Source organism: Athene noctua, chromosome 14 (genome assembly GCF_965140245.1).
Source record: "Athene noctua chromosome 14, bAthNoc1.hap1.1, whole genome shotgun sequence".
NCBI classification, from domain to species: Eukaryota; Metazoa; Chordata; class Aves; order Strigiformes; family Strigidae; genus Athene; species Athene noctua.
Genome location: NC_134050.1, coordinates 15,438,764 through 15,465,203, shown reverse-complemented (window position 1 = coordinate 15,465,203; position 26,440 = coordinate 15,438,764). Strand labels below are relative to the sequence as shown.

General features: G+C 36.0%; 1 protein-coding gene across 3 annotated transcripts in view; it reads left to right on the top strand.

The window, feature by feature from the left end:
• Window positions 1–26,440, top strand: part of USH1C (USH1 protein network component harmonin) — a 47,863-nt gene that overhangs the window by 13,164 nt on the left and 8,259 nt on the right. Inside the window, exons 8-21 of one of the 3 annotated variants that reach the window (XM_074917953.1) lie at window positions 188–282; window positions 1,384–1,468; window positions 1,987–2,046; window positions 2,324–2,380; window positions 3,534–3,676; window positions 4,280–4,345; window positions 7,287–7,411; window positions 10,765–10,814; window positions 14,228–14,380; window positions 14,736–14,852; window positions 16,906–17,154; window positions 19,080–19,136; window positions 20,631–20,750; window positions 24,902–24,964. In XM_074917953.1, the coding sequence (XP_074774054.1) occupies window positions 188–282; window positions 1,384–1,468; window positions 1,987–2,046; window positions 2,324–2,380; window positions 3,534–3,676; window positions 4,280–4,345; window positions 7,287–7,411; window positions 10,765–10,814; window positions 14,228–14,380; window positions 14,736–14,852; window positions 16,906–17,154; window positions 19,080–19,136; window positions 20,631–20,750; window positions 24,902–24,964 (1,440 nt within the window). Of the gene's footprint in view, window positions 1–178; window positions 283–1,383; window positions 1,469–1,986; window positions 2,047–2,323; window positions 2,381–3,533; window positions 3,677–4,279; window positions 4,346–7,286; window positions 7,412–10,764; window positions 10,815–14,227; window positions 14,381–14,735; window positions 14,853–16,905; window positions 17,155–19,079; window positions 19,137–20,630; window positions 20,751–24,901; window positions 24,965–26,440 lie in introns of all 3 variants that reach the window. The other 2 variants (XM_074917952.1, XM_074917954.1) reach the window with 2 other exon arrangements.

The window sequence follows — 26,440 nt, the reverse complement described above, 5'->3', positions numbered from 1 at the left end:
TCAGTCTTTCACCTTAGCCATGGAGCTCCACTGAAACAACTGTACTTCACATTCATCTCCAGTAGGACATCTTATCTTGATGTTAGCAGGACTTGATCCTGGCTTCATGAATTTTTATAGTTGTCTCCATATGAGTTCAACACAGTAATATCTGCAGCGTTTTTTAATCCCCCTACAGGAAGGAAAGGGCAGTGTTGCTGGTCTTGCTTCTTCTGGAGGGAGAGACAATAAAGAGAAGAAAGTCTTCATTAGCTTGATTGGTACAAAGGGCATGGGATGCAGGTGGGTATATGTTTCTTATTTAATGTCACTGGTTTGTTAAGACATCCAAGGCAGTTATTTCTGTCCTTCATTGGTATGATATCAGGAAAATGAAAATCCGTGCGGGATCAGGAAGGCAAACTGGAACAGGAGGGTATCTGTGACACATTATGTATCATTAGACAAAGCATAAATACCTGTGTTACAAGTTCTGACTTAAAACGAAAAAAATCTTTTAAATTTAAAAATAAGAGCAGGCTGAAAGTGACATAATACAAGTTATCGTGGAATTGTATCTTTTAAATGCTTTTACGTTTTAAAATACTTTTAAATGCTGCTCTGTGATGTTGCAAGTTCCAGCACTGTCCAGGGTCAGGTTCACTCCCTGAACTTAGACTGCTTTGTAGCCCTTTTCAGAACCGAGAAGCCATCACATAGACAGATCTATTTCCTGAAAGTAAAGTTGAATTTGCAAGATTTTTAGAAATATGAACAGGTGCTTTTCAGGCTTCTGTCCTTGCAGCTAATTATGGAGGTTTTGAGGTAGAAGGAATATTGTAATATTTCTTATATATTTAGGAATATATAGTTGAAGTTATTAGGATTGAACTGCCCAGATTCTTTTCTGAAGCATAAATGGTTTTTTCGTATTCTTTGGAAGATCTAAAGGTTTAAAGAAATTATTTACAAACCTGGAGAGGTGGTTCAACATCACCTTCTGGATATATTATCTACACAAATCATTTCTGTGTTTAAGCCCAGGTTAGACTGCAGTTTAAAGTTTCCAGGCTATATGTTGGCCCTTGACTGAAACATCCTTCTTGCTTCTAATAAAGAATCCTAAAAAATAACATTGTATTGTACATACAGTATACTGCTGTTTAGTGAGCTGATGTGTAATTAGTAATTCTTCATTGTGTTACATGCTTACCTTTGAATGTCATTAGTGTCCCAGTCCCTTAGACAGTATAGGTCAGTATACTATATATGTTAGTTTCGACATCTAAGGAAAAATGCAGAAGCTTGAATATTTTTCTTTAATTTTTTTCTTATATCACAGTATTATTCTATAAATATTGTCCTTTTTTTTTTTTTTTTTTTTTTTTTTTTATATTGCACCAGTATTTCCAGTGGTCCAACACAAAAACCAGGCATTTTTATCAGCAATGTTAAGCCAGGTTCTCTTTCAGCAGAGGTGGGATTGGAGGTAAGTATGCCACCTTCCAAGGTAGGTACCACAAGGAAATCTTGTTCAGTATTTACTACCTCAAGGATTCTGGGTCACTGTAAAGTCACTAGCTGTGGGGCTTTTTCCATGAGAAAGAAATACCTTGTGGTTACATTTCAAATTAAGCGAGTTTCTTAAATTTTAAGAACATGACAATGCCCTCCTGGGTCAGACCAACAGTCCGTTGAGCTCAGCATTTGGTCACAGTCGATTTTTGGTCTGTTCCCCTTTTAATCTGCCAGTGCGTATATTACAGAATCACAGAATTGTCTAGGGTGGAAAAGACCATGAAGATCATCTAGTCCAACCATCAACCCAACATTAACAGTTCCCAACTACACCAGATCCCTCAGTGCTATGTCACCCCTACTTTTAAACACCTCTAGGGATGAGGATATTATTGTATTAAGAATGTTAGAGATTATATATCTTTCTGTTTTCGTTTAATGTATGTACTGATTTAGCATCTGTACTAAAATTTAGATTAACTCCTTTAGGTCGGTGATCAGATTGTTGAAGTAAATGGAGTGGACTTCTCTAATGTGGATCATAAAGAGGTAAGATCAAGCCTTCCTAACTCCTTGAATTCATAGTTATCAGCTTATTAAGCATCTCTCTGATTTTCCTGGCTGCAAAAGTATGTTTTTATACTGGGCTACTTAACCAAAGAGGTTGTTTATTGAACATGGGAATTTGGACATCCAAATACCTACCACCCTGTTTAGTTCAGGTAGGCCTGGAAATCCCAGCCTTGACAAGCAGCATCTTTTATCATATTTATACAGATCTTTGTCACTTAATTCAGACTAATTTTTGTTTTGTTTTAATTTTCAGGCTGTCAGAGTGCTCAAAAGTAGTCGTACTTTGACTATCTCTGTGGTAGCAGGCGCTGTAAGTAGTATATAAAGGCATAACATTTGTGAAAGTTACTGTGTGGGCAAAGAAATGGTAAAAATAAATAGATAAGAAGTAAACCTGTGTTTCCTTACAATGTCTATACCACTAAATTCTGTCAAACTAGGGCAATGTTAAGTCGCTTTTGATTATTTTCTTGATAGTTATCTACAGTATTCTCAAATGAAACAGTTTCATGACTGTGGGACAGTGTAAAGCTATTCCCTTGACAAGGAATGCAAATTAACTTCATTGTAATGGTTTCTCACATTTGAGAGCTTTCTATTCTCATAGATAGCTGCTTCTGCTGAAACATGAAAGGTAAATTGGATTGAAATCAATTAATTTTTCATCCTGAATAGCTGATGTCTTAGTCTTATTCCAAATTAATTCCTTGTGTAACTGTTTTTCAGATCCCTTTAGTGTATCAACACACTGAAAATTGTTCAATTTTCCATTTCCACTGTTTTGTATGACAGAACTATACACCTTTGGGGCGTAATCTAAAGGCAGCTGAAATTAATTAAATCTTCCCACTGACTTCAGTGTGACTTTCCATAAATATTTAATGTTTTTACTGCTTTAATCCTTCTTATGGTAAAATGTATAGTTATATACAAGAGGATACTCAAGTTCCATAGAGTAATCAAAGATGGTATTTTATAATTACCTTGCAACTGAATTAAGTGGGGAAAACAAGATTTAATAATCATTTAAGTAACTTTCTAAGGGCTCATGCATACCGTGTAGCTATATTAAAGAATTTGTGGTTTAATTAACTCTGACAGTAACAAAAGATCCAGTTGTCCAAAGGCATTGTGGACACTGTTTAAACAAATGTGTCAGACTAGCTGATTAAGGTCCAGGAACACAACATTCTAAGGACTTAGTTTCAACTCCCAGATATGTTACCACCTGTTAGAAAAGATGGGATCTACTCCAGCATGTACTACTGTGGTTATATCCTTAAAATGGTGAATTGTTGCTATGGCATTCTCCTGATGTGAAATAAAGAGATGATGTTTGTTTTCCTCACATGACTTTTGTGATGGCAGATGTGCTAGTACGTAATTGGTTTTGAATTATTTCCTAGAACAACTACATTCATGAGACTTTTTCACAGTTGATCTGGGTGGCGTTCTGGTTGCAGGGAAAGGAGCTGTTTATGACTGAAGAAGAAAGGCAGAGAGAAGCGCATCTCCGTGAGCAAGAACGCCAGGAGTTAATGCATCAGAAGCGACTTGCACTGGAGACTAACAAAATCATCAAAGAGCAGCAAGAGAAAGAGAGATTGTAAGGACTCTGTATAGCACAGTCTGAAAAATTTAGCTTGGCTTTGGAAAGGGCATAGAGGACAGGAGCAAGTGGGAGAAGATTCCCAAATTAGATGAACTTAATTTTGCTGTTGCAAAATCTCTGTTCCTAAATCCTTATCCTATGCTGCTCTTGAGGTTCTGGGTTTTCAAAGCTGCTACCATTCAAATACATTTTGAGTAAAAGAGTTGTTTTGTTCCCCAACTGTACCCCTATGATTCAGTGTGATATTAGATTCCTGATGCCATTCCCTCATCCTTTATTTTCAGTAGGACAGTTACAAATTTTATACTCTTGCAATAATACACCATGGGACAGTCTCAGAAGGACATAGTGACTTACAGAGTTAAATAGATGATATGCTCTTATTATCCAGATGGTCAGAAATGTCCTCAGGGTTCCTACAAAAGTATATTGAACCCCTGATATCTTAGAGATGACTCTTAAAAAGAAGCATTTTTCCCCAATGCATATGTCTTTACTGTCTATATCCTTTACTAGCTGTATGCTGACACACTTTGTGCAAGTTCTTACTCAGAAAATACTATTTTTGTCATGGTGTCCTAATTCCTCTTATTATAGAAGAAAACTGGAGATTTCCCAGAAGGCTGCAGAGGAGGAAGAGCGATATCGCAGAGAAATAGAGCAGTAAGTAAAAACCTCACATAGGCAATATGCTGCCTGAAGAAGGGTTCTTAGATCTGACTGTAAACATTCTGCATATTCTTTTCTAACAAAATTGTGTACTATTTCCATTTAGCTAAATGTAGGGTCCAATGCATATGAGTAAGTACACCACCGTTACAGAATAGGAAACCCATGTGGAAATCAACACCTGGAAGACATAAGGATTATGGTGATAATAAATTCAATTTGAAATTGAAATTGAGTGATTATTTTTAAAATGTAATAAATGTATAGAGAAACTTAAGATTAAAGAAGTTCTGTGTCTCAGAATTTGTTTGTTCTCACTGAACCACTACATTTAACTCTAACAGAAGAAAAAATAAATTAATACTGCAAGGAAATGGATCAGGGAAGAAACAGAGAATAATCATGAAAGAGTTGGAAAATGTGCCTATGCTCAGGGATTTAGCTTATATTTAAAAACAAAACAAAACAAAACAAAACACAGGTAGTTTGTTCATGATCTGTAAGAGTGTACACAGTGTGGAATTTCATAGCCTTTTCAGTCTATCAGAAAGTTCCAAAAGCAAAAGCTGTATAGATTTAGACTAAAATAAGAACTATGGGATGCTAATTGTTTTGAGTAGAAATTTTTGTCATCATAATTTTTAAGTAGGCTTTCTCTTATCTAAGGAGAGAATTAATTAAATTCAAACTGTTACACCAAGAGGAGGAAATTCTATAACCTATTTTATTCAGGAAATCTGATTTTTATTAAAACAATCTATTCTGTTTTTTAAAAATCTGTGATTCTAGGCACTAGACACGTTTACAGATTCTATCATAATGAAGTCACTACTATAAATGTAATTTAAGAATTGTTTTACATTTGGAACTTTGACCAGTAAAACATGTTGTTGTTATCACAGTAATTAATTTGCCTTCTAAATGACAGTGGGAAATTACATGAAAGATAGTGTGAAATTGCACAGTATCTGCTTTGATGCAGCCTTTTGGAGCTAAGATTGACCCTGAAGTATTCAGCTTTGCACCTTTTACATCTTAAACAGTTTTTAATTCATATTCACTTGAGTCCCTTTTCACGTACCTGTATTAGCTAGAATTCTCTGATAGAAAAAGTGCAGGGTTTTCTGAATCTGTGAGGTGCGAAAAGGAATATATTCCCCAGCTGTCACAAGAGAAGACTCTTCTGACAGTCCTGCTGTCGGCTCTACTGCAGCATGTGGATGAATTCTTACATGTTTTCCTTTTCTAATTCCTGGGGAATAGATAACATCTTGGTTTTTATTGTGGTCTGCTATAGAAATTCCTGTAATAGCCATGGAAAGCTGCTCTAAAAGCAGACCATCACAGGTGAAGAATGATTCCATTCTCCAAATCCAGATTGCCTTTCTGTTATAATGAATGCTCGATATCTGCAGTATCCCTCTGAACTAAGTGCATCTTTACTCACTCAGGGAGGACTATCATGATGAGGCTGCCCTGAGGAATGCTCATTGTAAGGTCTAGCATGTCTTTATACTTCCCTGTATAATTTCCAAGTGCTGCTCAGGCACTTCTTAAGCTTTTCCATGTTACAATCCAAACTGTTAAATCAGTGTTAATCTCCTTGGTGTAGAGGAGGGAGGATGGTAGTATAGGAACATAGATTTAATCTAAAGGTTAGATTTAATAAGCATTTGCAGGCAGGCAATTTCACTAAAACACAATGCTTGCTTTCCTGTATTAACAGTTTGTGAGGATGATACTTTGCTCCATTTTTAAAATCCATTCTGCAGGAATTCCTTGTATGAAGTCACTGTGCCCTTTATTAGTATCCTGCAAAAAATTTCAAATGTACCTAAATGGCAGAGGTCCTTAACTCTGTGTACTTCAAGTTACGTTGTAACCCCATATTTTTTTAAATTGAAATGTAAACAGCAAATCTAAACATTCTGTCCAATGTTCCCTCCTAACTATGCCTCCAAATTTAAATCCTGACCTCAGCTGCAGATTTAATAGTGCTTTGAACATGTGGGTATTTTTTAAATTTACCTTAGCTACTTTAGAGATGCAAAAGGTAATACAAATAGAAACAGCATAATATATATCTAAGACCTGGTAAACTTTGGCACCATATATTAGTTTACCAGTTCAAGACAGGCTACAGCCAAGAATAGATCAGGGATCACTTAAAGGCACCTTATATGAAGTTACAGACTGTTAGGTTATATGGCAGTTCTCTTGTGACCTGCTTGAGATTTGCTGAATTTTCTTCAAAATGTCCTTTTCTTAATCTTGGTGCCTTTCTAGGTGCCTTTTAGATAATTTACTTGTTTTATGTTCTCCTTTATTCCAAAGTGACTTTTTTTTTTTTCCCCTAGGATGCTGAATTTAATGTAGTTTGTGTCTTAACAGCATTTAGTTCTTTCTGTGAAGAGTCACTGTTTAGTGTAGCTTAGAAGTATGTGTTTAGGAAGCAGTTATCAAAATGGAGATATGATATAGAAAGATGACACGGGTTTTAGGTATAATTTACCATTGTAACATCTGATTTAGGCAGGTGGTAGATATTCTGTCACTTAGTATTTTAGTTAAAACTGACTGTTTTTCTAATAGATTCTTCCCCATTCTAAAAATGAAAAATTATTAGGTGAGAGATGGTTTTTGGATTCAGTTAAGGTGACAGTATTATAGTGCATCACTTGGGGCTTAATATCTGTGCAGGTGTTTGTATAACTGGCCTTAGAAGTCTCAAGTAAGAACATTTCAGTCAGTCACATTGTATTTTGCACATTATCTTAGTAGCTTAGTAAATTAAACTTAGCTTGTTGAAAGGAATTTGGTTTGGGGGAAGGGGAGTTTATTTTGCATTATATTAAAGAGAAAAAAACAAAGATGAATTTACTTTGATGCTGTTGTTTTTATACTCAGAATTCCTAGCTGCACTTTTTCCCTATAGGATAACAGCAGAAGAAGAGAAATTTAAAAAGGAGTGGGAAGAAGACTGGGGTCCTAAAGAACCTCCTAAATCACTAAAAACTGTAACTGCAGAAGTGCATTCTGCCCCTCGTTCCAAACACAAAAGTAAGTAATTGATGCTAACCTGCTTCCTAGGGAAAGTATTTCTTTGACATCACTGAGCTGTATGGCATATGTCCCTAGTTTGTGGCCAAGCCAAGCTAGTTATGACTTTGTTATTTTCAGAAGGCTGGAAGCATATGATAGATTAATTTAATATCTCTTATTTAACAGGTATCTAGCTCACAAAATCTACAGCCACTCAAACAGCCATGGTTTTTACAAGCGGCACCAGCAGGGATGACAATTAAAATAAAGCTCACTAAAACCTCTTTAGCTTGTGGTTTTGGTGCATTGCTTTCCATGTTGTTTGTGTTCAGTGTTTTGCCTGTCAACCTCTTCACGGAGCAGTTCTTGCATCAGTATATTAGTGCTAATTTCCAGTGTGTGCACAAATGGAAGTAGTGCTGCATTTTTTATATGATACATGATTATGTTTCATGTCCATGTGGACTGATACTCAAATACTAAGCTATATACATATGAGTGCTTTCATCTCAGTGAAGAAAATATTATTTATAGTAATAAGTAATAGTTTAGGGGTTTGGGGCATTTTTTTACTGTTACTTTTCAAAATGAAGGTATGAAGAAGGGGAGACAAGTGTTTGGTTTTGTTCTTTCATTTGGAATTAGCTTTGAGCTAGCTGCATTAATCATATCAGCAAATAACATTTTTATATTTGATAAGAGATCTTGGGAGGTGGAGTGTTTGAATGTAGAAAACTAGTACTAGATTTGGAGTCTCATTTGGAGTTAATGAATGTACTTTGTACTATTCCTATCTGTTATCTTTTTTCTTTTCTAAATCAGTGTATTATGAAGGGTGGAAATTATGGTTTTGAGTATTTTTATCTGCTTGATTCTAACTAAAAAAAGATAAATATGTAATCACTGCTTTTGGCTTGGAGGAAATGAATTCAATGCTTAGTTTTCAGAAAAATCTAAAGATCTTTTCCCTCATCTCTTCAGCAGGACCTAGTCTTTGGGGTCTGTAGGAATGTCTTGAAGCTCCCTTGCTTCTCTTCCGTGAGGAGGAGTAAACAACTTAATATATTGAATGTCCACAAAAAATGCAACAGAAATAATTGTTGCAAAACAACAGTGAGACACTAAACAAAAAAGAGAAAAATCAAAGATTCTTAAGAATCAGTGACTTTTTTTTAAGTGTTTTTCCTGGATCTTTTGACAGATCTGTTTCTTGCCAGCATGCCTTTCACATCTGCTTTATTCCTTCTCAGGCTAAAGTATTTACCACTTCATTTTTCTGTATATCACTTTCTTCAGCTCATGCTCTTTTGACAACTGTCTTAAAAATGAAATGGTGATAGTATAATGATGTTTACAACTGGTGCAAAAATAATCTTGCATGCTGAACACTTGGGGAGCAAAGCATGTAAGCATGTACTGATTAAACGCATACAGTCAGAACTACTGTAGCAGTTCCTAGTGACCTAATCATGAGAAAGCTAGGCACGTTTCTAAGGATTTGCAAAATTCAGGCATCTGTCCATGAGTTGCTATGCAGATCTGCTAATATGTTAAATAGACCATTTGTCAGAGTGGAAATTAAATCCTGCTTTTTCAAATGTAGATTACCTGTAGATTTCAAAACACCTGTTCCTTAGTTTTGTTTTTTCTGTTCCCCTCTTGCTGCTTTAATTTTCCTTACTCAATCTGTGTCTTTTTCCTCCTGTCTTCCTTTTTCCTGTCTTCTTCCTCTTTTCATCCATTGCAGCAAATCTTTCACAAACAGGCTGTAGTCTGCACAGACTGAAAATTGATTTGATATCACTGGGCAGGCTGCTTCAGAATTAGTCAAGAGAGGAGGAGGTACTGTTTGTACACTGCAACTTTTCCATGAAGAATTGCCCTGAAGTGTAAGTCTGATTTAGTTGTCCAAAGGAATTTAAGGCACTTGGAGCTTAATTGGCAGTTAAGAAGCTAAATTGGAAGCTACAGATAGTATGTGGAGAGTGTACTAAAATGGTATTAGGCAAAGGCAGAAGTGGAAAGTGCTTGTTGCATAACTTAAGGGAGACCTGGGTTGGTTCTTAACCTGATTATGTTATTTTTCTGGTGACTTTGGGGAAGTCACTTAACTTTTCATGGCTGAGAAACTGAGATGGAGAAATGTTTCTTTTGCAACCATCTTTTATCCGTTTATTTTTCTGATTCTTCAGGACAGTGTTTTCTCTGTATAGCATTTACCCCAGTGACAGCACAGCAGAAGGCTGGTGTTTCTTTTTGAAGCCAGATATCCCAGAACTGCTGATGGTTTAATTACAGGAAAAGCCACCTACCTCTGCAGGCTTCCCTTCATAGCAGAACAGACTAATTGGCCATGTGCAGTTCTGAACTGCTCTTCAGAGTTGGAGGACATTGGAAATTGATTTAAGCAGGACCTCATTCTTTTTCAATTATGTAAAAAAATATCCCATTGCTAACTTCTTTTTGTTTCATGGAAACTTCTAGTCACACATTGCTGATCTCTTTTTCATTTCATGGGAACCTCCAGTTAGACTGTCATTTCTATCTCCTCACTCCTTTCCTCCTTTGTTTCTCTAGTAGATTTAGAGGGAGTTGCACATGACCAACTTGAAACAGATGACATGGATGAAGTGATCATGAAACAGGACAAACAGGTTTGCTGCTCAGCATTAACTTCCTATCCTGATTCAGATTCTTCCTGTGTTTCACTTCCTCCTGACAGTCAGTCTTAATACTGAGCTGGTCCTTTAGTAAATTGTGAAAGATTAGGACACTGTTGCTGTTATTGCTTTCTAAAGATACCTTGATACAAATACAAAATCTATCAATCCTACTGAAAGATGGATCATATTGAGAGCTCTGTGTGTTACCAGTGTTTCTTATATAAAATTATGGTAATGGATTCTTTTGTATGTTTTTGCTTAACAATGTTATTTTAAATATTTATGCACTTGGCCTAGGAAGTGGTGCTTTTCTTGTCTCCTCAAATGCCACGGTGTTCTGCCACAAGCCTGGATGAGTTTGAAAGCCTGTTTCATTTTAAGAAGGCTTGTTAAAACTAGTGTAAAGTAGGACCGTGACCATAGCAATCTTAGCAATGCGTATGGGTGTATGTTTCTGTATGAAGGTTACCTGTTGCATTTACTTTGTTTAACATAAAATGTGTACTGGTAAAGTAAGGATAACATGACTAAATGTACTAGCACAATTTATCAAGAAATCATCTAAGAACTTGTCATGTAATAATGAACCTTTCATGTGGCATCTTCAAATAAATTTTAATCGGTTACATGTATCAGCATGGATTAATCTGAATCTGAAGCAGTCCTTGACTTTTCTTCAAAAACCAGCTTTTCCTTTACCTTTTGTAGCTTTTGGATGGTTTTATCGGTATGAAGGAAAATTTCCCACAATCCGCAAGGTACAAAGTTTGCTATGTAAATCTGTTTGCTGTGCATTTGAATTATAATTCCTCTTTTTTTATTCTTCTTCTCTGTTATTACTAGAGATTCTTTTTAGTCAAATGCTTCTTTTAACGTGTGCACAAATTCAGATGTGTTTGGGATGCATCTACCTAGGAGTTTTTTCTTTTGAATACTTTGGACTTTTCAAGTTCTGCCAGCTGCAGTGGGAATTGTATGTTAATACTTTGCAGAAGGTGTTATGTACAGGTGGGCAGTGTATGTCTTTATGTTCTCCAAAAGTCCTCAGAATAATGTATTAAAGTACAGACTCAAAAATCCAGTGGGAACCAAGTATGCAGTTCCCAGTTACACTTTTGCATATCTCCCAGTAAGAAGAGTGCTGAAGGCAAAAAGTTTTAGGCATGTACATTATACAGAATGAACAACAGAAAAATGAAAACCTTTAAGTTTGATACAATACTTTCACATCTGTAGAACTGCTGCTAAAGTATTGCAATTTCAAATTCTTAGAGTTTCTAATAATACTCTATTCCTGCTGCTGCTTTATTCTGTTTATTTCTTTCAGTGTATATTAGCCATATTATGAGGGGTTTGTGGTTGTGTTTTGTGGTGTTTGGGTTTTTTTGTGGTGGCTGAACTGGGGTAGAAGTGTCAAGAAGGGTTCATATGTCTATCTTCTGAGAACTTGGCGTTTCTGAGGAGGTCAGGATTGTGTCTGGCAGAAGTATTTGTGTCACTGTTTAGGACTGTTTAACCTTCTGTGTGGACAGAAAATGTTCTCCTTGTTAGAGACTAGGAAGTGATGGTGCACTCTGATACCATTCTGTACTGCTAGCAGCTGAAAATCATCATGGATCTGTAACATGTGAAAGCCAGTACAGTTAGGAATTCCATCTGAAAAATATAAATACATGTTATGAAAACTAAGTTCCCTCACATGTAGGTGATCTTCTGTATTCCTGCTGACAAAGATTGCAGAGCATCCAAATATTTTTCATATAGTAATGAAGATCCTACCCAGTTCCTGTTGAACTTTACTACACAGTCTGAACTAGAGGCTTGAAAAGATGTATTTTTAATCTTTTGCTTTTAGAAATATTTCAAAATCTGGAAGTGATGAATTTTCATTCTCCAAATTGCTAATTGATATGTTTTGTTTTCTTTTAAAACCAAACTTTCACGTTGTACTAAAAATGTCTATAAATGCAAATAAACTGAACCTATAATGTGTGGAAAGGACGACTCGTACTGCCGTACCTGAATGCAGTGAACACAGCTAACATTGTCTGATATATGTTCAGGTTCTGGAACACTTTGGCCTGTGTACTGCTTGGTGTACTGCCTTTAAATTCAGTAATTTTTCAAGTGTTGATACCTAGCAGGTTGACCTGCCAGATGTTTACCTTTAGTAGATGGTACTAAATGTATCTTGTAATTATTAGAGAATAATAAAATTATAATAATATAATATAATAAAATTAGCAATTGTTGTTAAGGTACAACTAATTAACCCTGAATGCCAACAGAATTATATTTATGCTAAAACATTAGTATGGAAAGCTAGATTTTACTTTAAACTTTTAAAAAATTTTGTCTCCAACAATTATTAATTTCTTTACATTTTTTTTTTTCCAACAACATCACTTAACCATGAAGCAATGGACAACATCACACTGAGCTTAGCAGTACAAAGTTCCAATAACTACTTGAGTGTGGGAATTGACTTTTTTAGCTGCCAGGGAAAATGTCTGTTTTCCAAGGCTTTATTATCATTACATGTAAAAGGTGGAAGGAAGACAAATCATGCTATTTAAGGTGAAGCATGTTCATGATTTGAATCCCCAAAACCACCATGAAAAGTTGGTAGTTGATGACAATTAGCAGAGCGAAATCAAACCCAAGCATAGCCTCTCTGGTCACTGGCAGTAGTTGACAATAAGTGGCCAGCTGCTCCTCCTTTTTACTTTTTCATAAATAAAAGGAGAACACGGGCTTTCCAGATGTCATGGTTTAACCCCATCTGGCAGCTGAGCACCATACAGCTTCTTGCTTGCTCCTCCCCACCTGGCCCCGGTGGGATGGGGAGGAGAATTGGAAAAAAAATAAAACTCGTGAGTTGAGATAAGAACAGTTTAATAATAGAAATAAATATAGTTATAATAACAACAATAAGAATAATTGTAAAGAAAAGGAAGATAAAAAAAGAAATAAGAGCCAAGAAAAGACAATTGATGCCCAATGCAGTTGCTCACCGCCCACTGACCAACACCCGAGCAGCAGTCTGCCCCCCAGCCAACTCCCCCCCAGTTTCTATAGTGAGCATGACATCCTGTGGTATGGAATAGCCCTCTGGCTGGTTGGGGTCAGCTGTCCTGGCCATGGTGTCTCCCAGTTTCTTGTGCACCTGATCACTGGCAGAGCATGGGAAACCTAAAAATCCTTGGCTTAGGATAAGCATGACTTGGCAACAACTAAAGCACCAGTGTGTTATCAACACTGAATCCAAAACACAGCACTGTACCAGGTACTAGGAAGAAAATTAACTCTGTCCCAGCCAAAACCAGGACACCAATATGAACTAGGCCCTAGCAGTACAAACAGGAGAGGATAGGAGAAATATGCCATCATTAAAGCAGAAATAAGGAGCAAGGTATATTTGAAGACAACAGGAAGAAAGGATCCAAAAACACTATGTAGTTGTTCCCTTTGGTTGCACCCTACGTGTAAAATTTTAGTTGCTTTGTGCTGTATTAGTTCACTCACATGAGTAGATTTTATCCAGTGCCTGTAAGAGCTGTGTGGTCTTTGTGATGCAGTGGTCTTTCCTAGGAGCAATTCATTTTGTGCACCAATCTAACCCTTTCATTTACAATTGCTTACTTCTGTTGTATTAAGGCATGCAGTGCTCATTTTAGGACACATGCATGAAGATGATTTATTCATAGAATATTCAGATCTACCTATACATGAGCATCTGTCACCTAAAAGCAGTCTATATATATCCACATATATACATATTCTGGTATATATATAAAAATGCCAGAATAGAGAGATGGCAAATCAAGACCTAACAAAAACTGTTTGAATATTAAAGTTTTGTAGTGGGCCTGTGTGCCCTAATGTTGTAACTTTACATAGAAACAAAACAGTTGAACTGTCTGATCTTGTCCAATTTACGTTAATGTTCACAGACCCTCCAGATAAGGTTGAATTTCCTGCAAATTGCTGGGGAAATGGACTTTAGATTTTTCTTTTGAAAAACCATTCCCATACTTGCACAGACTGTAATTAAATTTTCAAGGCAGGCACTCATGTACGGAACTTGAAGTTTGCAGTGTTTTTAGCTGATGTAAAAATCTGTTTAACTAAAAACAAAAAATTGAAAAACAAACCCACCAAAACTTCCCAGAAAGGAAAAGAAAGAAAGAAGTCAAAAAGTGATAGTTTTTGTGAACAGAAGAAGAATAAAAAGGAAATGGAGTTTGAGCAAAAACTTGCCAAAGAGAAAGAAGGAATGTTGGAGAAAGAAAAGCAGCTGAAAATAAATCGTCTCGTGCAAGAGGTATGTTGTGTTCTATCAAGTGCCAAATGATACTGAAATAAAATGAGCTGAATCTTTAGTGACATTATCTCAGCAGGACACTTGTTTAATAATGTCAAGGATAATGAAGTTTTAAAAAAATGCTGTTTCACTGCAAAACTCTGTTTGCTTGTTTCTACAGTCAGTTTTTATCCTAAATAAGGATAATGAGTGTCCATGTGTAGCAATGAATTTAATGAAAACAGCAAAATAGGAAATAATTTGCAAAAGCATTATTAGTTTTTAAACTAATTTAAAAGGTATTTCATACTTTGAAACCTATTGGTATTGTAACTATACCTATAACGTTTTTTCATGCGCTGATGTTATGGTTAAGGTATCTGAGACAGAACGAGAAGACCTGGAAGAATCAGAAAAGGTGCAGCACTGGGTGGAAAGACTTTGTCAGACACGGTTAGAACAGATTTCCTCTGTGGAGAATGAATCGCCTGAGGTAAAATTCTGGCTTCTCCATATATTTCATGATCCCTAAATAACTCACTAGTGTCCTAAAAGCAGCAGGCTTTTACCAGAGAAAATTCTGTCTTGATCTTCTCCCCTCAGTCTTCTTTCTAAGAGAGGAAAAGCATGTCCGGAATTAATGAATTACAGTCTAAAGCATATTCTGTTCCTATATTTTATGGAGATTTTTAAGAATTATTTTAATGAACTGTCTTTATTTTATCCTTTTAACATATACTATCACCACAAAATTAACTGTTTTATTGGCTTGTGAGCTTTTTGGGCTAGGTGGGACATACTAGCAATAATAAAACTGAGACTAGAATACCCAGCCATATTTTTTAGAATCTGATGAAAATAAGAACATCACTGATGATGAGCTCTTGCATACTTCCTTGTATTGCATGGAAAAAAAAAGATTAAGAAGATTACAAGAAGATAAGAATCTCCCAAAGAATAGCTTTTGAGTTTGTGTTTTAAATAGTCCCTTTAAATGAAGGGAGTTGCAGATAGTGATTGTGCCTTGGAGCCTGATGGTTCTAGATGTGAAGTGAGGTTTTCCCACCATCCTGCTGCCCTGGCTGCCTTCCAAGCACAGCTGCTTTCAAGAGGAACACTGCAATCTGCTTAACTCCCCCAGGATCCCCAAGAAATTGCAACCGCAAAGGGGACCCTTGGGGAACACTCTTGCATGAATTTCCTTCAGGTCAATGTGGAGCAGCTCTGAAAAAAGCAGCTGGTCTTCTGTTCTTCCTGGCCGCAGGCTCAGATCCATGTGGCTCTTCAATGCAGGTCTCTAGGACAGTTTGTCTCACTACCTAAATTTGGCTTCCTGTGTTCTGCTAGATCTTTGTTCCCCTTCCTTTGTAAAGTAAGAGGGCACATTACAGATTAAAACTACTGTTGTATTTCCAGAGCTTTACCCTGATTTAAGACAAGAACTCTGTGTTTTATTTGCTGCATGAATTACATTATATATAAATATTCCATTACAATTCTTCTACAGAAGTACCTAAGCAGTTAAACTCATGTAAAACGCAGACGCAGAATGCTTTTGAGAGTTAAATGTAGCTGAACAATACTCAGGTATTACAGGCTTGAACTGCTACTTGGGTACAAGAGCAGTAAGTTTTCTTTACTTCTGCCAGAGAAATACCTGTTTTTTAGTACCAAGGGGTGAGTATGACAGATAAGGAGATCCCAAAGGATGTCAGCAGAGATACCAACCTGAGGGAAGTATTGTCATATTAGGCTCATGTGTATGTAGAACAGCTCATCTCTAATATTTCCTTAGCTGAGTCTACAAAATAGCAAAATGAAAGAGTATCAACTGTTTTTTCTTACATACTTCAGTTCGATCACTGATAAAAGAAGTGTCATCAACTCTAACAACATATGTAGAATCCTCATTCACACACAACCTTATTTTTTGGGTGAGCTGCTCATTACGTTCAAACTCTGGAGTCAATTAACAGAAATTAGAAGGTCCAGAACCTCCTGAGGATTCATAGCATCCTAAACTTTCTGTTTTGAATAGATGCTTAAGCTGGCTTCCCTCTCTTGTATTAATGTCTGGTTATGTTTACACCAGACTTTAGACCCTTTCCCTTTTTTAATAGCATGGAATTTCAGGGCCTATCTTCATTTACTTCCCTTTTATATAATCATCTTTTCAAGGAGCAATTCTTGCTTTCTCTTCATAAGAGCTAGAGAGGCAAGAGTTGTGTTGTCTGATTTGTCCTATGATTTTTACCTTCTGAAGACATCATGCAGTTGGGTTTTTTAGGGTGTTTTTTTGTCACTCCTCCACTCCAACAGCCAAGGCTACTGTCACAGCACTCCAGTTTTCTTCATTTTAAAAAGGAATCCCAAGAAGTGCTTTTAAAAAGGCTTTCAGAGGAAAACTTTTATGTATATTCTGTGTGGGGAGATTCCTGTGCAGGAGCAGTTAGGCTGAGTGATGTTCTAGGATTTGCCATTAATTTTTTCAGATCTGTGGCAGGCAGAGGAACTGTTAAGGCAGATTTCTGTTCTGTTGCATGTAGTTGGCAAGTGGACGTCCTTCTGCTTCTCCTTCTGCCACATCGATGCGGCGTTTTGCCGGTGGCCTGCAGCTTCACACCACAGATCTTGATGATATAAACTTAGATGAAGTTGACAAGCCTAAACAACGTGTGGCACCACCTCCGCCACCACCACCCACTGTTACTCCAGCATCATCAACTCATCTACTTCCTACACCAAATGTTCCACTTCCAAGAGGTCCAGCCCTGGCAGTAACACCAGCTTCCCAGGTGACCTCATGATCTGTTTGGTTGCATGTGCCTTTACCATTCCCCTGCTTGGCCTCCCACCCCTGCTCTATCACCCACTTTATTCACTGGATCTACCCATCTGCCACATGCAATGTTAAAAGAAGCAGTGAGATCATTTCATTGTTTTATAGTAGTGAATGCAGTCCGGAGGTAGTTATATTTTTTAGATTTTTTAAATCAAGAGGGTTTTACTCTCTCCTCCCTACATATGTTGCAACCCTGCCACATGCAGGTATCATGTATCAGTTAAAAAGACAATTTGGACTTGAGTGTTTACAGATTAAAAAAAAAAAGCAATGACAGGCATCAGATTTAACTCATCATTAAATTTGAGCAAAATATCTGTGGTGAAAATTACTTCTGAAAGTGTCTTAAATATGTCATCAAATTGCTTTGTTAGGTGAGAAGAGCGAACAAAGAAAGTTAGCTTAAAATCAGAAGTTCAAGCTTTTAAAACATCAACAATGTATAAATTACCAGTAAAATACTTTTAAATGAACAAGAGCTGGTAATCAGGTTTGACTTTTTTACACACACAGGAGTTAGATTTCTTTGAGAAAACATTCTGATGTCCTTCTTATTACAATCTCAGTCCAAACGAGGATCAAATATAAGAAATCTTGTGCCAGATCTCACTTTAGAAGAGAAATGGCAACTATTTCATCATGATTCCCTTTTCTAAGCACTGTAGTGAGATTCATGTACTCGTTCTTGTTTTAAACAGCAGAAGAGGATCCCATACAGTCACTTTTTTTCCCCGCCCACAGTTTTCTGCATGGATTGGCTGAATGCATTGTTGGTTTTCATGGGGTTTGTGCATGTTTACTTGGAAATACTAGGTTTTGCATTTGCATGATTCTAGTTGGGGTGGGGAAGGATATGCAAATTAATCAATTCTCAGGGGAAACTGGCAGATTATTTCTATATGAATAATTGCCCAAATGTGAACTATTAATCTCTTCTCGTAAACTTAAGTAGACCTCTGATAGTGCTCGATCTATGTGGTTTATATGTTTGAAGTGCCAAGAATATGCTAAATCCAGTGAAATGGAGATACCAGATATTCTTATGGATGACACATTTCCCAAGCTATTTGCAAAATAAAAATTATGTGAAATGACGCAGATGTAAAAAATACTAGCATTCAGAGGAGAAATACATTCTCCCAATGATAATAAAAAATATTCAGATAAAATAATTAATATAGGAACTGCTATACAGGATCTAATACCAAACCCATATATTCCAATATATGTTTCTGGCAGTTTTTCACTGCCAGAGAAAAGAGGTTAATGATTAAGGAAAAAAATATATTGGTTAACAACAGAAAAATAACCTACCCTTCAAAAACGCTGGCGGTTTTCACTGAATAAAAGCAGTGTATACGAGGAGAGAGCTCAGCTTTTTGGAAAGTATTAATACTGAGCTAAAGCTGCTTTGTTTATAAGTAGATAACTCAGTATTCCTGATGTGGTTTCAGAAATGGAAGAAAAATAAGAAGCTGGACAACTTATCTTGGTTTTTTTTTTAAAAAAAGTTGAGTTTTAACACCACAAATAAGCAGAAGCAGTGCATTAGTTGACTTCAGCAAATAAACATCTTGTCTTTATGCCTGCTAAAGCTAAAAATAGAAACTTGTTGTCCCATAAGTTTACTTTTCTAATATTATTTAAACTGGTAAATCTTTATGTTGGTGATTTTTTTTTTTTTTTTTTTTTTTGGCCCAAGATTGCTTAATTTCAAGTTCGGCTCGAACAAATACTTGCAAAAGGAATGAAATCCTGTCAAGTACATTCTTGACAACTTATTAAAGTATCTGGTATAAATTGATCTGTTTCTCGGAAGTATTATTAGTTATATGCTTTGCATGAACCTAGAGCTATACTAAGTCTGTTACTGTTTAGGTTGTAAGAAACACCTCCCATGTCGGCAAAGTATCTTCTGTGTCAAGCAATCCGCTGGTATGTCATGTACTGTTAATAATGACTGTAGTTTTATGAGCTTCCTATGTAATACTAATATTAAGGGTTTGACTCTGCATGGCTAATTTATTTAAAACTCAGCACTTGCATCCATGTGGATCCATTGCTGTGTTACAAGATACCCAACACCAAGTAGTGGAAGTGACTCCTAATGGTCTGAGGACTTAATATTTTCAACACTTCAGTAACATACAGTCCACATTTGCCTGTTCTGTGTGTCTTAGAGAATATACTTTGTGAAGACAGACAAAAGGAGCTAGGACCAAACTATATTTTCAGCATAATGGGTATTAAGCAAGCTTTCTTCTCAGAAGAATCAACATTTGTTTGACAACTCCTTACACTGATTTGTTTCAGGATGGCTGGTTGTCAGGTTTCTCCATTCAGAGGCACTCTAGAATCTTAATTGTGCAAATCCAGGAGAAATCATCCAGATCCAGTCCAACTTTAACAAGTTAGTATCTGTGAACCTGCTGATTCTTCTAAGATCAGAAAGCCTGATGATATATTTTGTAGTGTGGAACAACATTAGTTGAGGGATATCCACAGGGACTTTCAAAGATCTGGTTCCAAAATTCTTATCTTAAATTATTTTTAAAAGGGAAAAAAAAAACAAAAACAAAACAACCATACAAACAAAAAACCACCCCAAAAATTCCCTTATTACAAAAACCAAAAAAACTGGCTTAACCAATTTGCTGGAAGAGATTCAAATTGTTTTGGAGGATACAGCTTGTACTATATGAATGATGTCTGGAATACATCACATTTCCTATGAGAAACATTGACAAGAGTGTGCTGAGAGTTGCTGAGGTTAAGTCAGAAACTAAACCCACAGGGCTCAGTTTTGAACTCTTTCTTGAATAAAACTATTCTTGACGTCAGTGGGAGTTTTGACTGAGTAAAAAGTGTACAATCGGGTTAGCACGTGCTGGATGGTTAGGTCTCAGATGCCTCTGGGTATCTGTACTTTGTAGAGTCAAGGGTGAGTAATTAGCGTAACCCTTGCTCTTAAGATAAGTTAGCTTGAAATTCTTTATGGAAAGCTGATTGCTGCAGTCCTGGTGAATTTCATCTTAAAAGATCTATTTAGCTGTAGATAAGTTAAAATCTCATTTCAGGTTCACTATGTTCTTACACTCGACTCTAGCTTTTTTTTTTTTTTCCCCCCGTAGTTTCTCATTCAGTTCATTGCCTTTATGGGATAAATGCCAAAAGCAGGGATGAGATTTTTCCATAATCTTGCTGGTGAAGTCAGAGTTTAGGGGAAAAAGCTACTATTTGGATGCAAGAGAAATTATGTTTTGGTTTGTTGACTTTTTAAGTCTTAGTTAAAATACGTTTGTAGCCTTTTGTTGTATTAGTGTTATTAAATTCATTACCGTAAACTATTTGCATTGAGGCATCTTGGTGAAATGATGGATTTGCACAAATTATGTTGTGAATTGTAATTTTCTTAAATTAACCCTATAGCAACTTGCTCCAAGTCCACCTACCCAACGACATCCAGGGGTACCAATAGTCTCTAAACCAGTCATGCTGCATCCTGACCCAAACTTTATGGTCAGGCCAACAATCAAATCAGAGGCCCTGGTAAGCCTTTTAATGTTCCTTTTCTGAGTGCTACAGTACTGTGGGATTTGTTGTTGACTTGTCCTCAGAGAATCAATGCTTGTCTTATTTTCTGCTAACTAAAATTAATGTAGATTTTCAAGTGATCTGTAATGGTAAGTACAAAAGGGTACTTTTCCCCCTTTTTTTTTTTTTTTTTTTCCCCCACAATCTAAAAGTAACTTTTAGTGACAATTTTTGTACTGGAGTGCATAGTTCCAATGCAGTGTAGAGCCTTAGACTCTGTAGATATTTTTCATTTATTCACATGCTGGGTTTTTTTTTATAAATTCTGAATTCATCAGAAATTAAATAGTAAAAAGTGATTACACTGTATTTTGTCTTTGTAAATAGTCATGAACATACTTGAAATGATGAGGTATAGATCTACATTTCATTTCTAGAGAAAATAATGTGTGTTTTTCTATCTTAGACTCCAATATACTGGTCATGCAGTGTTACTGCAAAGTTGACTCATAATCACATTATTTTTCTTATTTCTTTTCCATTTCTGTTTCAAATGTAAATGAAGACTAAATATTCTAAATGAAGGGTAAATATTTTAGGACCAGCTACGTAGCATCTTTGGGAATTGTGGTATATGACAGAAAGTGAGCCAAGGCTTACTGAAAAAAAATATAAATACTGTTCTGACCGGTGAAAACTCCTAAGTGACAGCCCTGAAAATTCATCTATCAATTGGTAATATTTATTCTTAAGGGTCATCGTGACTTATGCGGTTAGAATTAGAGTTGTGTGTCTTATATGTGTATGTGTGGACAGGTGTGCATACATACATTTATACAAGCAAGGCAATGTATTGCAACATGAGCTATGTAAGTGATGAAAAAAATAACAAATTTGCATTTCATTTAATTACAAGTTTATGCTATATCTGACAATAAACAATGTGCACAATATTCCTACCTTTCATCAAAGTGCAATGGATTTTTTTGTCTTTTTGTAATTAATAATTTAGATGCTCTTGTTCCTTTATTTTTCCCAGTTCCAGTTTGAACAAGTTTGAGTGATACTTAGTAACTAGTTTCCCCACAGACAGTAATCTTGAAACTTCTATATTATAAATGGATTGAAATGATAAATGAAAGCACTTTTTATTATAAGTTGCTCAAGAAAAGGCAGGTACACAAGCTAAAAATAAATTCAAAACCCTCCAGCATAGATATTTCTTTCAGTTGTATGCATTGGAGTTTTCATTTTGTGTTCAGTAATTCAGCATCTCTAAGCAATATAAAATTCCTTAGGGGAGGAATGAGCAGAGTAAAATCATAATCTGCAGTTAATATAATCTAGCTCTTGAAAATAAATAACTGTTGTGCAAGTATAAACTAGTTAATAAAATTGATAATTGTCTTATGTGTGACCAGACAGTCTTGGTACAAATTGAACATGTTGCTTGTTTGGTTTGGGGGTTTTTTGTACTGCTTACAATTAGTTTGACAAATTGGCAATAATAACCACCTCCATGAGAAAATTTCTTACAATTTGTTATGCATGCATGCATGCACATTCTCCAAATCACAGGTCTGCTGAAATATTTCAGATGTCAATCATCTTCATTCCCAAGCTGCCTTATATTTGTTGGAAGATCAGAATTCAGTGGGAGCAATATTCTGATAGGACTTTGAGAGAAACATCAGTCTATAGATTGGTTTTGCAGTCCTTTTACCCCTTACCTCCATTTATGACTTAATGCAGCAAAGAGTATTCATCCTCACTGCAGTGAAGTCACAGTAGTGTGTGGAGTAAGTCTTGCATGGATACTGAACTAAAGAGTGAGGCTGCTTCTGTTAAAAAATAAAAAGGGCACCATATGACAAAACAGACAAGGAGGTACCTGCCTGTCTCTAGAAATGTCTAAAAATTATAATTCCATTTAATGTGGAAGGAATGTTTGAGAGGGAGGTGTGTCCTTATGTAAGTCCATGGTTCAGGTACAGGACTGGTTCTGCTTCTCTTAGCAAAGGGAAATATCACCAAAGGCGAATTACCTTTTGCTACTCTATTTCTTGTCTTGCTAGATTTCACACACCTTATAGAGCTCCAGTCTATATGTCTTAATATGACATAGTGCACTTAATTTCTTCTACCTTGTTTTTAACTGAATTTGGCTGTCCTGAGTACCAAACTCTAGAAACTGATCTTCATGGATTTACTTCTTTAGAGCATCTAATCAAGTGAGCCTACACTTGAGCAATTCACTAGTAAAGAAGATTAAAAGCATGAATGTAAGAATAAAATAAACATGCAAGAATGGGTAAAATATTCCTGTTACCTGGATGGTAGTTGGAACAGATAGGAACAGTGAAGTGTCTGTTTTGATTTAAATCTTCAGATTAACTGAATTCAGATTAGATTGCCAGGTCTTTTAAGAGTTCAAAGAGTTCAAGAGTTTTGAAAACAAAATTGTTCTTACTTATAAATAGGGAAATGATGGGTGAGGATTAAACCTTAAGTGTGGCCTTGAATGCTGAGGGCTGCTCTAGGTCAAAACTAGTGTGAACTGTTTGTCTCTGCTGTACTAGAGTGAATTGGAATACATTCATGGCAAAGCTAATTAAATTTTGGCTCAGAGAAAAGGAGAGGTTTGTTATGATTTAGCAGTGGGGTTTTCAGAGAAGCAAAACTCTGCTCTCCCAACTATCACAAACATCCTGTTGTGTGAGTTAGAAGTCTTTGATGCCTCCCTCACTCCTTTGTCATTGGTTGAAGCATTTCTGAGAGGAAGGAGGAGGATTTAAGCTTGATCTATTTGCAAGATTTGAAGCCTGATTCTGCAGAACAGCAGTCAAGGGACCCAAGACAGGTGCTTAGATACTGTGTGGTAAGACATGCAGTGATTGGAAATTTCAATTATCGTTGGCCATAGCTATACCAAAATCATCTGTATTGCAAAGGAAATAAATTTTTTTCTAAGTGAATAGTTTCTTCTAAGTTGAAGAATTTTGTGGAAAATCTTGCCAGACTTGCCCAAAAGTCCTTCAAGACAAAAACTTCGTTTTTTGTATTAATTAAACTCAGACCACAGATCTTTCGTTAACTCAGGAATAGATATATTTTTTTCAAGTAGTCTGACTATAGGACACTGGTAGAATCAGTAGTGAAACATATAGTCATTTGTTTTAAAGCAAATTGAGTTTGGAAATGTAAATACCATAGTTTGTAGAAAGTTGTTCTTGTTTCAAAAGACTCAAATACCTTGTCTGATTTGATGCAGGGTTTTGAGTGGAGGCTGAAGAAGTGTGAGGAATGTTTTGTATAATTTTTTTTTTTAGCCCATTTCGGTTTTGAAAATTTTTATAACATAATAAGAGATGCTGTATTTTAAGTGATTCCAAACTACCATGTACCATTCTGTTAATGCACAGGAAATGAAAGAAAACCAGAATCAATATGGGATTAAAATCACTGAAGTCCAACACAATAAATTAAAATCCAGTAGTTATTTATCAGTATTGTGAAATTACTTGTAGATATCCAAATTGAATCAAGACCACTCAGAATAAGTCAGTTAAAATCAGGAATAATTTTTCCTTAATTAGAATAAACCTGTAATTGGAATTTAGGTATTATCTTCTTTTGGGATGAGCCCAAATACACATATCTCTTCTTTCAGCTTATCAGCTTCATGAGGAATTTAATAATGGACTTCACCCTTCAGTATAGGAAATCCCTGGTAGGAGAGCAAATCTGAAATGTATAACATATTTATAATGACTTTTCAATATTTTGGAAATTGCTTGTCTAGCAGTTTGTTCATGTGGGGTTTTTTTTTTTCAATTACTTTTTCAAAAATCATGCAGAAGAGACCCCGCACTGTTCTGTAGAAAATTAGGTATAAAAGGAGTCATGGAATTTTTATCTAAGAAATCTTGTGGTATGGAAATGTGCATTGTTTCTGTAGTTTCTCTAGAATTCTTTCCTCTTTGTATTCAGTACTCTTGCCCTGTGTGTATTCTCTCATTTTGAACAATAGGGAACAAGCACTAACAAATGCAAGTGTGATTCAGTCCCTTGAAGAGCTCAGAATCAGTGAGATTATTTGTAAGTAGGTGATACTTATTTACAGCTAAAAGTTAATATCTGGTTTGGCAATTTTCTTTCTTTTGCAGCCACAAGAGATGTTTAAAAGGATGGTGGTTTACAATTCATCATTTAGATCTAACAAAAAACAAGTAAAATAACTTTTTCCGTGTTTTGTGTGGTTCTTCTTGTTTTGACTGATCATAGATTTAAAACTTTCCTTTCTAATCCTCTTGCTCAGTTGCTAAAATAGAGGATGCAAGATAGCCCTAGTGCATGAAAACTGCTAGTATTTGTAAACTTTCAGTGTGTGCGTGTGGCTCCTGCTAGTCTAGACAGATGAAGAATGAGAGGACAGTAAATCCTTCAGGTTGAAGCATCTGTATCTACTTATATGGTTAGTGCAGTCTTTAAGATAGTTGAACACTGATAACTGATCTGACACTGGCAATGTTTTTTTTATATATTCCTAAGTTTTCCTTGTTTCTTTTGAGTCTCCAATTGCAAGGCTATTATCATAACATAGTTATTGATACAAAATCAGAGGAATTGGAGGTGGAAAGCACTTATTCAGATAGCCTTTCTGTGTTTTGTAGGATTTTTTTTCTGTATTACTACTTTTATTGCTTTCCTCTGTCATAGTGATGAAGTTTTCGTCTCTTCCTCTTTGACTGGTGGTCCAATAGATGTTCCCTTGAAGAAGTGTACTTTGTGCCTAACTTCTCTGCTGCTGTTAAATGTGCCAGTTCCTGTGCAAAACACCTTTGTTAGTGCAAACTAAGTTAGATACATTGCCACCTCATATGAAAATGTTGGCATGTAGTTGTGAGCTTTTAAGTGGTAAACAATTAAAATGAATGATGGGTTTTTTTAATTATTATTTTGATCAGTTTCAATCTAGATCTAGAAGGGAAAACTGGATTTGACCAAGATAAATCAAGCTTTGAAGTTATTCAGTTGCCATTGAATGTTAATATGTTCTGTATATATAACAGTTGTGTTCTCAGCCGATGTGTCTTTTGGAAAATTTTATTTTATCTGGTCACAGGTTTCTCTTTCAATTCTTCTTTGTTTGTTTATTTGAGTCAGATCTCAGTTGCTATTGTCTATTGGTGCTAGAAACTTCAGGGAGCAGTACCATTGGCTTAGGTACTTCTGTTTTGGTGTTGTTTGGGCTTTTTATTTTCTTTTTTTAAGTAGTAACTTTATCTTTCATCTAGAAATCCAGACAGATAATTTTTTCAGTGCAATCAAACCTTTTGATGTTCCAGATTCTACATATGTTCAGTCCAATGAGTGTTAATGTAAGTCAACAAAGGATTAGAATGGTCTTAACTTTTTTGGCTAAGATGTCCCAAGTAGTGGGAGGGTAGGCTTAGCACTGTGGTTTCCACTTTGTGTTGCTTAGTTCAGTAGTCCCTTCTTGGATATGGAGTGTGCTCTCTGCTCTCTGAATTTGTGATGCCCATTTCTGAGAAAATTTATTACAGTTCAGCAAGTGTCTCATTGTATCATAGCTGCACTTGTACATTATTGGATCCAGATCACATCACTTCTTTGCTTGCAGGTTTTTTGTTGTAGGGTTTGGGGTTGGCTTTTTTCCTGTTTAAAAATTATTTTCCCAGGAA